Raw genomic sequence first — 13,391 nt, 5'->3', positions numbered from 1 at the left:
GTCGCTAAATAGTTTCTTGTTGCTAATATTATTCTTCTTGTCGCTTCTTGTCTCTAAAATTCTTCTTGTCTCTAATTAATGAGACCGCACATGCGCACTAATACATAAACAAACGGCGACTTGCGATTTGGAACAAGAACGTTTATTAAATAATACTATGAATGGTTCTCCATTTCTTTATGAGAGTACAGTATCAAATATCAGTTTCATAACGGTAAAATATAGAAATACTCCACTTCAGTTCTTATGACAGAAATAGAATTATCGATCGGAATTCAGAGAACTCTCGCAAGTTATCAAAATTTGGGATTCCCTCTGACGTGTTTCTAAATTTATAAAAACACTAAATATAAATACTGTTTATTCGGATTTTCCGTGTTGTTAAAAACACGCATATAAGTCAAGGAAAATATCACACATGAAGATAATGAGTAAAACATTACAGGAAAGTTGTTTATGTTCAATCGTTTTGCTTGTTTTTACCTTTTAAAGCAAGACAATCATAAGAATCTGAGATGTTGCTGAATGTTTAGAATAAAACGAATGACGTGAGGAAATGTAGCATGAGTCAACGGTAAAAGTCTACAGATTGCTTGACAGCAATCGTATCCCAAAAACCATCTAAAAAACAAAGAACTTAACATTGCCAAAGCTCAACATTTTTAAGTAGTCCCAAAACCATGAAAATGGAGTCAAGGACAATGGACATATGTCAGATAAAAACTTATTAACATACATGTAAGCATGATAAGGGATCTGAATACAAGGTATGCAGCATCCAGGTCTTTCACCCTTGAAAATATATAGCTGTCATAAATAATTTATATCGCTTTAAATTCAAGACAAAAATGAAGAATAGAAACAAAATGATTGCATTTGGTAATGATAGTGCATATTGCATACATGTAGTACATGTATCTTCTAAGATCAATCTGTAAAGTGTCTCTGTCATTGCTGGATTTATATTTTTTTCTATTGATACAGAATATTGAGATCTGTTCTTACATTGAGACAGCTGTATACACAAATAATCATCACATATTTACACATAGTATATAAAAGACCAATTCAGCAATTAACAGCATATTTAATATATTTCTAACAAATAATTTTTGAGCAATGTAGGCAAAGGCAATTGAGGTACTTTTTCCACTAGATTTCTGTCAATAGATTTGTAAATAGCAACTCTAGCATTTTGCTTTAAACTTCTTGGATTTTCAGCCAGACGGTTTAGAATTTGTAGGAAAGATTTCCTTGTTGCACCAAGGGGATGAAAATGGGAGATAACTCTGGCAGTATTTAGACAGTTATACAGAATATCATATGACATAGTATTATAGAATATCATCAGAAGTTCCTGCGCATTTCCATCCTGGAATATATTAATACCCATGTCTTTAACTTCATGGATATAATGACTCATAGCCTGCGTGTCTTGCTTTTTCAGAAATATTGAACTTTGTGAATGACAAATGATAGGTTCTGAAGGATAAGGTTCAAGATCCGGGTCTGCACCCCATGCAAACAATGTTTTCAGCCATCTGTGGATTTCAATGAAGTCTTCTGGTACCGCAGCCATTTCAGTTAAACGGACAAAATCAATTAACGAATTCCCACTACCTCCTTGCAAATGCTGGCTTTTTATATCAGTGACATAATTTGGGTTAAGACCATTTTTCAGAAAAGTCTCTAATAAACTGTTTACAAGTGATGAAAATATCTGCCTTGAATCACTAAAAATGGATGAATTATTGTCAGAAATGGTAAAGAAACGAGCTGCGATTTTTGCTAATATGGTAGAGCCACCATGACAAAATTTCAGAGTTTTAGCACCATTTTCTAGTAACAAGTTTACAATGTTTATTACTTCCATACTTTGTTCACATAAATTTTCAATATTGTCTTTCAATAAACATTGCATCATGAGTAATAAAGGAGTATGACCTTCAAGACATGATTTATTCAAATCTGACCCTCGGTCAAGCAAAACTTTTAAGGCACTACACAAATGACCATAATCATTTTTATAACTGTATGTTGAACTAATAGACAATTTAACACATTCACATTGCTCAGACTCTGGTAGGCAAGACTTTAGAGCGATATGCATTAATTTTTCCAAGGGCTGAAGTCCATGATTATTCTGGCTCCCAGGGTCAGCATTAAATTTCAGCAATAATTCAAGGGTCTCAACAACTTGATTTTGGTAATCTGGCTGTAACTGAGGCCGTGAACATTTTAACAAGACCTCGTCTGGGTGTGTCAGGCTCCCTCCTATGTAAGATACATGTGACACTAACACATGAAGAGGGGTTTCTCCGTTATTGTTCTTACAGTTTATCAATTGTTCAACCCCAGTTGTCAATAAATATTTTGTAGTGTCAAAAATTGTAAACAAACCATCAACATCATTGTTATATAATCTATGAAGAGCTGTCTCTCCAATACTGGATACAATTTTTACATCAGCGCCAAAATCAATCAAAGTCTTTGAGCATAGTTTTCCCCAAACTACTGCGAGTAAAAGGGGTGTGTCTTTGTTTACATCCATTGAGTTGACGATTGATGGATTTTTAGAAAGAATTTTACTGATACATTTGCTTGCCCCTCTACGACATGCAAAATGAAGAAGATCAACCATTTCAGGGATTATCTCCCCTTTATTGATCATGTGATTAAGAAGTATTGCGAAGCATGATACCCTGTCGCTAACTATTGCCCAATAAATGGGTAACAACTGATTCTTATTGCACTTGTAGACTGGTTGATCCATTAGCCAAAGCCATTTTGTATGGCCAACTGGTTGATGAGGATCGGGATAACAGATCCCTGCTGCAAAATTACATTCCAAACCATTATTTAGAAGGTGTTGTAGAATTGTCAAATCTCCCCAAGATGCTGCCAGATGAACAGGAGGACTGCAATGTTTGTAACCATGACGACCATGCCATTTCAACAAATTTAAAGCCAAATCTTTATCTCCGTTTATTATTGCAAACTGCAGAAGATTGCATCCAGTTGTTGTGTCATAAACACTAAGCACATCTTCATTCAGGGGAAACGAAGATACAAGTTCCTTAACTTTGTTCCTTGACTGACAAACATCCTTTTTACGCTTCAGAAGATAGAATGTTCTCAGCACTTTCAGTTCTGTCTCAGTAGATATTGGTTGCAGGGTTTGTTTTCCTATGATAACTTTTATAGGCCATAATGTCCCAAGATACTGATTAAGCAGCTGTAAACAATTGTATGTTAAATGTACAATTGCTGCCATGATCGGGTGAAATTTTCATCGAAGAATTCTTCATCACTTACAAATCCAAAGCCCTGAAATAAAATAAAAGAATAAGAATGCTATTTTGTATACATGTATACAGTAATGGAATAATGAAATATTTTTTTTACGAAAAAAAATTTTTTGTTTTTTTATAGTACAAGAACAGAAAAAGTGAAAATTTATAGTACAATGTAATACCAACATGACCAAACACTTTAAAGACATTGAGTGAAAAAAATCTTAATTTTCCTAAAAAAAATGAAATAAATCTTTTATGTCCAAGGTCAAAGCTCTTTTAGCAATTACCCCCCAAAAAGGCACTTAATTCATTCCAAAATTGAAGATATCTGTCCATTTTAAATGTGTTTTTTTTTTAATTCATACTTTATAGAAATGTACTAGAAATTGTATATATATTATATCAATACTTATTTAAAAAAACACCATCTTTTCCAAAAGATGAATAGTCCTAAATCATGTTAACTGATTATGACTATAGCCAGCCAAGAAGAGACAGATACAACAAGCCTATGAAAACCTCTCCAAATGTATGAAAATAGAAGATGTGGTATGAATGCCAATGAGACCACACTCCACAAGAGACCAAATGACACAAAAATTAACAACTATATGTCACTGTACAGCCTTCAACGATGAGCAAAGCTCAAACCATAATTTACTTTAAAAAAAAATGTATCCTTCAAATTGTCAATTCTCCATATCAATGTGTACCAATTAAAAAGATAAGACAGCTTAAAGCTTGAAATTACAGATACTACCAAATATAATGCCTACTGGGTCAATGAAAAAAGTTGTAAAAGACAAGATGTGCTATATATGCCAAAGAGACAACACTCCACCAAAGACCAAATGACATACATTTTTGTAGAAGTCATTAACTACATAGGTGATCATATGTATGAACAACCATGAACAAAACCCATGATGGATGTACATACATGTACATACATGTATGTAGTCAGTTTTAAAAGGCCCAGAAATAGCAAACAAGAAAGGTAATGGCCTGATTTACTAACAAAACAATGAACAAAAACAACTATGCTATATGAAATACAAATAGAAAACTACATAAATTGCTTCGTGGAGCACTGCTGTTTATGACCGATGATGTCCAACCCTGAAACATCGGGCAAAAATTGACACAATATTCATGTTTGATACAAGCATGACAAGTCTGAATTTGGATTGTAAAATTACAAAAATTGACACATAATATGTTTCTGACACAAAATAACTGTAGTCAAAGAACTTAGAATTGGTTATATGATTAGAATTTATACTCAATGTTTTGCTTTTATGCAATTAACTATGCTGTTGCCAATAGTCCCCTACCCAAAAATAAAAAAATATCGCCCCCCTCTTTTTTTTATTTTATTTTGTGCAATACACTATGCTGTTGAATATTGACCCCAACTCCAAAAAAAAAAAGAGAAAAACTTTTCCCTTAAGATATGCCATTGGAGATGCAACCATAATTACCCATTTGTATACATCATAAAAGTCTTAAAATAGAAAATTAATATTCCTTAATCAGCATAAATTTAATAGTAACTTGACAGCTAATCACCTAAAAACAATACAAGATTACCTTATACATAATTTTAAAGCAGTGTAAGGGAGGTGATCAAACACAGAGACAGATTTTTTTTGGGGGGGGGGGGGGGCGGTTGGCCAGGGCCCCCCCTTTTTGGAAAAAAAATTGGTTGCTTATATAGGGAATCACTGAAGCCTGACTGGAGCAGGCCCCCTCTTAGGTCAGTCAGTGGGCCCCCACTTATGAAAAATCCTGGATCCTCCACTGAAACATATTATGTTTGGATTACCTCAATATATTTAGATTACCTTCCTTACACTGCTTTAAAATTGTCTATTAACCAAGTAACCCTTGTTTTCCCCCTAGCTTATTCTAAGCTTATTTTAAGCCATAACCCCATAAAGCCAATCCTATCAATCCCTTTGTGATATGGAAACTTGTATTATTATTTCTAGAGAGATCCATACACTTAATACAAGTAATTGTCTGGAAACTAGAAAAATGTCTTTTTGGGCCTCTTTTTGGCCCCTAATTCCTAAACTGTTAAGATCATAACCCCCAAATCAATCCCAACCTTCCTTTTGAGGTTATACCGACAACAACAACCTGATACCAGTACACATGTACGACCAAAACATTTTTTTTGCAGTTATAAAAATGAACACAGGTCAATAATAGCATACTAGTACATACAACGAAGAAATACATTTAAACAATCTCACTACAGTTATTAAAGTCATAAGAAACATCAAGTCAAAAAAAAAATAATGCATATGTTTTTTATAACTCAATGGATAGTTTTCATTATAAAACTTATGTACATATACTTTTTTCTGTAGAACATTCTTTAGTTTGTTCATATTTAGAAGAAGTTTACTTTATCTTTATTGATTCCTTCCAGGAAGCAATTCCCCCCACATATTTTCTGTATGCAAAGCCATCTCATAAAAAAATCTGGTGATCGCAATACGCATGTATGTACTTAAAATAAACTATCATCTGATTGTACACGTTTAAAGCACATTTCAGTCAGTATGTAGCTAATGGTAATATCTTTGGTTAGCTTGCTTGTTAGCTGAACCGTGAAGTCATTGTTAGGTAAGGCAAACTTCCCTCCTTTAATAATAGACTAGCCCAACACATAAAAAAAAATATCTCTCTGCAGGACTAAGCTACTTAAAAAGGAGGGAAGTTTACCTTGCCTAAAAATGACTTCACGGTTCAGCTAACAAGCAAGCTAACCAAAGATATTACCATTAGCTACATACTGACTGAAATGTGCTGTAACAGGTGCTCAATTTCCATGCTTTTTGTTGATTGTGGACAAACAGGTGACAATCATTAAACTTCACCTTCAAAACACGAACTTTAATTACCTGCCATATTTACACAACAACACTGACTGATTGAAAAAAAAATTGACTGTTATCATGGTTACAAATGTATAAGTAATTTATGCCAAAAAAAGATAAAATCGTGGACAGAAGATAAAGTTTATGATGTTTGTATGCATTGGTTCAAGAATTGAAATAACATTATTTTTTACCAGTCACTTGTTTACTATGACTATAAATACTGTTACATGTAAATATGTATAAAGTATTTAAAAAAAATCATATATAAATATAACTAATGTTAGGGACCCCCTCCTCCCTTTGTCCTGGGTTGGAAAACCCCCTTTTTAAAATGGCTGGATCCTCCCCTGCTTCCTATAGATATAATATTCAGTAAAATTAATAGTTGTGCAAGTGAAGACCATGTTTTAAATGCCCAAACCAGAAGAAAGGAGGGGTTAAAACTATGTGTCCCAAAAAATGGGGGCAGTGCCCCCCCCCCCCCCCCCCCCTGTTGATCCACCCCAGTAGGTGTGTTTGAATTGTCAATATTAGTTCTATTAATTCTTTATTGAAAAGCACTTTACGCCCATATGGGCCAATGGCTTAAACATTATACATAATATACAGTTTACATAAAACAATGAAAATAAACAATGGCGACACTTTGAACTATAATTTTTGTCTTTTTTTAAATCAATATTCATATATATATATATGCGAAAGCAAATTTACAGATCTAACATTGTTGGGTTGATGTTTAGACGAGTTATATATATATATTTCCCTCGCCGGGATTCGAACCCATGCTACGTCCCGCTAGACCACACTACAACATGGGCTCTCAAAAAAAGAGCTTTCGGTGGGCATGTGTTACCTTTCCACGTCAGTTTTTTTTAATCTAGCGGCGTACTACAGTACATGATATAGAAGGCATGAAGATATATATATTATACAATTCGTCTAAACATCAACCCAACAATGTTAGATCTATATATATAAGAGATTGAAATTATATCAAGGAATCCCTGCCCTCCTTTTTTAAAAAGGAGCCTAATTTGCAAGTGTCCTGTTTTGTTTCAGGATTGAGGATATGTTTTAATTTATCTATATCATTTAAGTTATTATATTTATTTTCATTTAAAAATTCTTTTCTTAATTCTTCATTAATTTTACATTTAAAAAAGAAATGAAACTCATCATCTAGTATATCACAATGTGTACATAGTCTTAAATCTCTGGGAATTTTCCTGTATCTTCCAGTTTCTATTAATAAGCAGTGGTCACTTATTCGAAATTTAGAAATTAGTTGTCTATATTCAAAGTTTTGAGAAAGTAGGTATGGTTCAAAGTTATAGCTTTTCTTTCTTCTTTTTTTAAAATGCACATAACAAGACTAAATTAAACACTATTACAATTATTACATGTTTTAGTGACCATGGGATATATTTGCAAACCAATGTGAAGCAATTATTTTGAAAATATGGCGAGTTGTTTAACAAGAGACTAAGAGTGGGGCAATCAATGTTTTAAAAGTGGGACGAGTTGATGCAGGTCGATTTTCCATTGGGGCGAGTTGTCTTACTTCCCAACCATGTATAAAATTAAAAATAGATCATAGATATATTTCGTCGTACTGGCATTTAGTTAATTTACCTGTAATTGTAATGAATTCGTGGTCATTCTCGTTGTTTTGCAATGCCAATTGCATTCAAATAAAAAAGATATGTTTTACTTACCTGAACATGTTGAAGAGTGACAAGATTTCATCTGTTTACGACCTTACCCTTGTTTACCCTCTTAGTCGTACGATTTGTTTACCCTCGTAGTCGTACGACTTCCTGGTTTTCACAATAGAGAGCCTGAAGTCATCCCTGACCTAGATATTTTTTAAGCGATTCCACACAAATATCACGCGTGGTGTAACGTTTCCTCGTTGCAAGGCTACATGTATATCTATGTTATCTTTGAACGAGGACAAGTAGTCTACATCAAAGATAATAGATAAAAAGAAGAAATACTTTGGGAACGACCATTTTATAGATTTTACTTAAAGGAAAAAGGGGGGAGGGGGGGGGGGGGGGAGTCCTTAGAAATATTCTGATCCCAAAATGATAAAAAATTCTGAATCAAGATTTTCCTGAGATATATCAGATATCCTAGTCCAAATACCTTAATATAGTGTTAAATATCGAAGACGAAAAAAATCAGGTCGCAAAGCTCGCAAAAAAAAAAACGAACTCAGAAAAAAAACCCGATATCCCCCTATTTTAAGTTAAACGAATGCCATAAAGCGAAAAAGTTTAAATTCTTGCAATCTGATTTGTTTTAAAATTACTCGGGTAAAATTGAAAAACACCCCACCCCCAACTTCAAACGTGGATAATCAAAAATACTTTTTTTTTGTTCAAAATTAAAAGCAAAAATTACAAAAGTAAGCCGATAGAAAGTTTGAGAGAAATAATAAAAAAAAATACAATACTTCCAAATGTCGGGTTTTTATTGTTCAGTCTGTAAGTTTTAACGTCGTGATTTATGTATTGATGTTTCAGTGTCTTTTATAAGCTTTTTTTGCCATTGCTTTGCCAGCCAGTTTATTTTCTTCTTAAGCATTTGCATGTCCTTTTGGTATCCTTCGCCTCTCGTTAATTTTGCATCTGATAAATTGTTATATTCTTTTGACCATATTGTTATCTCTGTCTCTCCTTTAACTATTTACCAACTCTACTGTATAAAGGAAATAATGCATAAATAATCTGCTTGAATCTGAGAGCCTCAGACTACAATAACACATAGTAGTCTCAGCTTGAATGGACGAGATTAAACACCAGCCTTTATTCTGGCTTTGAAATAGCAAAAATCGGAAATTATTCAGGCTATAATGAAGCATCTAGTATAATTTTGACATACAAGAGAAAAAAGTCATTTGTTTTATCTTTATGTAAATCACAGATCTCAAAATGTTATTCGGCGACAGCACTTTTGCAATAAATACAACCACTTTGCAGTTTTAAAGAAAATATATTATACAAAATTCAAAATTTCAATTCTGATGTCAAAGTGTGTTTTTTTCCCTTTTTAGCTCACCTGGCCCGAAGGGCCAAGTGAGCTTTTCCCATCACTTTGCGTCCGGCGTCCGTCGTCGTCCGTCGTCTGTCGTCCGTCGTCCGTCGTCGTTGTTAACTTTTACAAAAATCTTCTCCTCTGAAACTACTGGGCCAAATTGAACCAAACTTGGCCACAATCATCATTGGGGTATCTAGTTTAAAAAATGTGTGGCGTGACCCGGTCAACCAACCAAGATGGCCGCCACGGCTAAAAATAGAACATAAGGGTAAAATGCAGTTTTTGGCTTATAACTCAAAAACCAAAGCATTAAGAGGAAATCTGACATGGGGTAAAATTGTTGATCAGGTCAAGATCTATCTGCCCTGAAATTTTCAGATAAATCGGTCAACCCGTTGTTCGGTTGTTGCCCCTGAATTGGTAATTTTGTGGAAAATTTGCTGTTTTTTGTTATTATCTTGAATATTATTATAGATAGAGATAAACTGTAAACAGCAATAATGTTCAGCAAAGTAGGATTTACAAATAAGTCAACATGACCGAAATGGTCAGTTGACCCCTTTAGGAGTTATTGCCCTTTATAGTCAATTTTTAACCATTTTTCGTAAATCTTAGTTATCTTTTACAAAAATCTTCTCCTCTGAAACTACTAAGCCAAATTGAACCAAACTTGGCCACAATCATCATTGGGGTATGTAGTTTAAAAAATGTGTGGCCTGACCCGGTCAACCAACAAAGATGGCCGCCACGGCTAAAAATAGAACATAGGGGTAAAATGCAGTTTTTGGCTTATAACTCAAAAACCAAAGCATATAGAGGAAATCTGACAAGGGGTAAAAATGTTTATCAGTTCAAGATCTATCTGCCCTGAAATTTTCAGATGAATCAATCAACCCGTTGTTGGGTTGCTGCCCCTGAATTGATAATTTTGTGGAAATTTAGCTGTTTTTGGTTATTATCTTGAATATTATTATAGATAGAGATAAACTGTAAACAGCAATAATGTTAAGCAAAGTAGGATTTACAAATAAGTCGACATGACCGAAATGGTCAGTTGACCCCTTAAGGAGTAATTGCCCTTTATAGTCAATTTTTAACCATTTTTCGTAAATCTTAGTTATCTTTTACAAAAATCTTCTCCTCTGAAACTACTAGGCCAAATTGAACCAAACTTGACAACAATCATCTTTGGGGTATCTTGTTTTAAAAATGTGTCCGGTGACCCGACCATCAAATCAAGATGGCCGCCACAGCTAAAATAGAACATAGGGGTAAAAGGCAGTTTTTGGCTTATACCTCAAAAACCAAAGCATTTAGAGCAAATCTGACAGGTGGTAAAACTGTTTATCAGATCAAGATCTATCTGCCCTTTAATTTTCAGATAAATCTGACAACCCATTGTTGGGTTGCTGCCCCTGAATTGGTAATTTTAGGGAAATTTTGCTGTTTTTGGTTATTATTTTGAATATTATTATAGATACAGATAAACTGTTAACAGCAATTATGTTCAGCAAAGTAAGATTTACAAATAAGTCAACATGACCGAAATGGTCAATTGACCTCCTAAGGAGTTATTGTCCTTTATAGTCAATTTTTAACAATTTTCATAAAATTTGTAAATTTTTATTAACATTTTCCACTGAAACTACTGGGCCAAGTTCATTATAGATAGAGATAAATGTAAGCAGCAAGACTGTTTAGTAAAGTAAGATTTACAAACACATCACCATCACCAAAACACAATTTTGTCATGAATCCATCTGCTTCCTTTGTTTGATATTCACATAGACCAAGGTGAGCGACACAGGCTCCTTGGAGCCTCTAGTTTTATTCTTCTAAAAACTTATTCTGATTCCAAATTTTACGAAGAAAAAGATCTATAAGCAGATGACAAAATAATATTCTAATAAATTATTTCCCACAAACCTAGGCCCTGTAGTGTTAAATATTGAAAATCGTTGATATCTTAAAAAAATAAATATTTTTTCTTACTCAGACAAAAACCATAACTCCCTTGAAGAAAAATGGTTGCTACCTAAATATAAAGGGTTTTTTTAAAGAACATAGGAAAATGGATTTTAGTAGCTATAGAATACCTTTCAGTTTTCAAATTAAGGGGGGGGGGGGCTAGAAAAGATCTCATTTTGACACTTTCAGTGCTCTTCAACTTCGTTCTTTATATTATTTTGCCTTTAGAATTTTTATTCGAGCTTCACTGACGAGTTTTTTTTATTAAAGCGAAATGCTTTTCTGGAATACAAAATTATAAGCTCAAGGTACTTTTGATGAGTTTCTTTGTATGACTTTTTGCTTTGTCATAAATAATTGTGAAAGATATGAATTCGAGTCCGATTACTTTTACAGAAGAGGAAGCATAATGTCCATTAAAAAGCCCCAGTCACACTGTCCCGTTATTTTGAAAGCTAGGTTTTACTTGGTTTGTGCTACGTTCTTATCACGTTTTGCTACGTACTAGTACGTGTAGACCAACTTTTCAATACGTAGTAAGCACGTTTTGTTTCGTTCGGCTAAGCTTTGATAAGTATTTTCTAGGTTTTTACTTCGTTTCAATTTTCGCTAAGTTTGTTGTTGCTCTGATTTGAAGTGATTTTATTCTTCGAAATAATTTTATAGGGTTGTAAAACCGTTGACCGTGCGTACATTTCATGAATGAAGTGCTTCCGCGCTTCAAACAAAATTTACTTCGGTTAAAGCTTTTACACCCCAATGAATTTACAAAAACTAGCAGTCAATTCTTAAATAAACACAAGTATAGTTACAGTATAAATGTACAATTCAGTCGCCTTATTTCCTTTATTCATAAAAAAAAAGAAGGGTTTTATCAACTGGTTCTCTTCGTTTGAGTGTTGATACATTAATTTGTTAGTCGTTTAGTGTTTGTTTATGTCTTAATCGTTCCCATATCCATATTTGTCCATTGTGTCATGTGCATTCGGCAAGTTTTAATTTGTTTTCTGCATCCGAAGTCAGACACAGTCCTGTATCTATGTTTTGTATCAAGTTATCCTGCAATCAAAACAAAATGATATATTTACATATGGTTTATTAGTGTATATGATACTTTGTTATATTATATAGAATCGAAAAACGTGATTGTGTATTCATAAACTTACCCTGCCGGAGCACCTGAGATCACCCCTAGTTTTTAGTTGGGTTCGTGTTGCTATGTTGTCTATGATTGTGTCTTGTGTACTGTTATTTGTCTGTTTGTCTTTTTCATTTTTGCTAAGGCGTCAGTTTATTTTCGATCTTTGAGTTTGAATGTCTGTCTGGTATCTTTCGCCCCTCTTTCACAAGAATTCACTACCAGCACGGAAGTCCAAGGCAAAGAAAAATTGCTTTCGCAGAAATTTTTCAAATTAAAGACAGAATGTTGACTGAATGATGAATTCATCATTACGTAACTAACACAAATCTTTAAGTTCAAGACGGATTCAAACCTTGCTTGGCATTATAATCTGTTTTAAGTGCTGTGGATTTATTATTGTTCGCGAGATACCAATTTGTGTGAGTTTCGAGGGTAAATGTGAACCACAAAGTCCAATTTTTAACGAATAAATAAATTATGAAGGCTTTGTATGCAGTGATTGGCAACACCATGAAATTTAATATCCACGGAAATTCGTACACACGAAAATAAATGAATCCACAGTAAACAGTATGAACATCATGTATGGTAAAATATGATTTAAAAATATTAAAACATGTTACAATTATTTTCATTATAACACGTCGATATGTCTACTAATTAAAGCTTTATTAAATTGAAGCCTGGGTTCAATTTTCTCAAAAATCGGTGGCTGTACTGAATCTGGCAGTGTCAATTCGACTTCAAAGTATAATTTAAACATGCGAATGGAAGTGTATCCATGTAAACATATATGCAATCAGCACAAATATATTTTTTTGCAATAATAATCATTCAATGTCATTTTCCAATTGTAAAACGACTTTGTTTTAAAAACTGTTCGCAATTATAGATTATGTGAGACAGCTGCATCAATGTATGCTATTAATAGAATTCCTTGAACTTTATTTTTAAAGTATATCGTCAAGGTTACTACTTTAAAACATTTAAAACACAAATGTATCGTTTGATAAATTCTAATTTCGAGGTTAACAAGTTCGTTAACAAACA

At 33.5% G+C, this 13,391-nt stretch overlaps 1 protein-coding gene across 1 annotated transcript; it reads right to left on the bottom strand.

Annotated features, from left to right (window-relative positions):
* Window positions 1-344: 344 nt before the first annotated feature.
* LOC134687218 (uncharacterized) lies at window positions 345-8,037 on the bottom strand. The gene is made up of 2 exons (XM_063547344.1): window positions 7,906-8,037; window positions 345-3,327 (listed from the first exon to the last, which is right to left on the bottom strand). The coding sequence occupies exon 2, from the start codon at window positions 3,272-3,274 to the stop codon at window positions 1,088-1,090; it is 2,187 nt and encodes a 728-aa protein (XP_063403414.1). The 5' UTR covers window positions 3,275-3,327; window positions 7,906-8,037; the 3' UTR covers window positions 345-1,087.
* Between the last annotated feature and the right edge of the window lie 5,354 nt (window positions 8,038-13,391).

This window comes from Mytilus trossulus, chromosome 10 (genome assembly GCF_036588685.1).
Source record: "Mytilus trossulus isolate FHL-02 chromosome 10, PNRI_Mtr1.1.1.hap1, whole genome shotgun sequence".
Lineage (NCBI taxonomy): Eukaryota > Metazoa > Mollusca > Bivalvia > Mytilida > Mytilidae > Mytilus > Mytilus trossulus.
This window is presented reverse-complemented; position numbering and strand designations above follow the sequence as displayed.

Bases quoted from the DNA above. Each gene is read 5' to 3' on its own strand.
- LOC134687218 (XM_063547344.1), bottom strand. From the start codon at position 3,274: ATGGCAGCAATTGTACATTTAACATACAATTGTTTACAGCTGCTTAAT.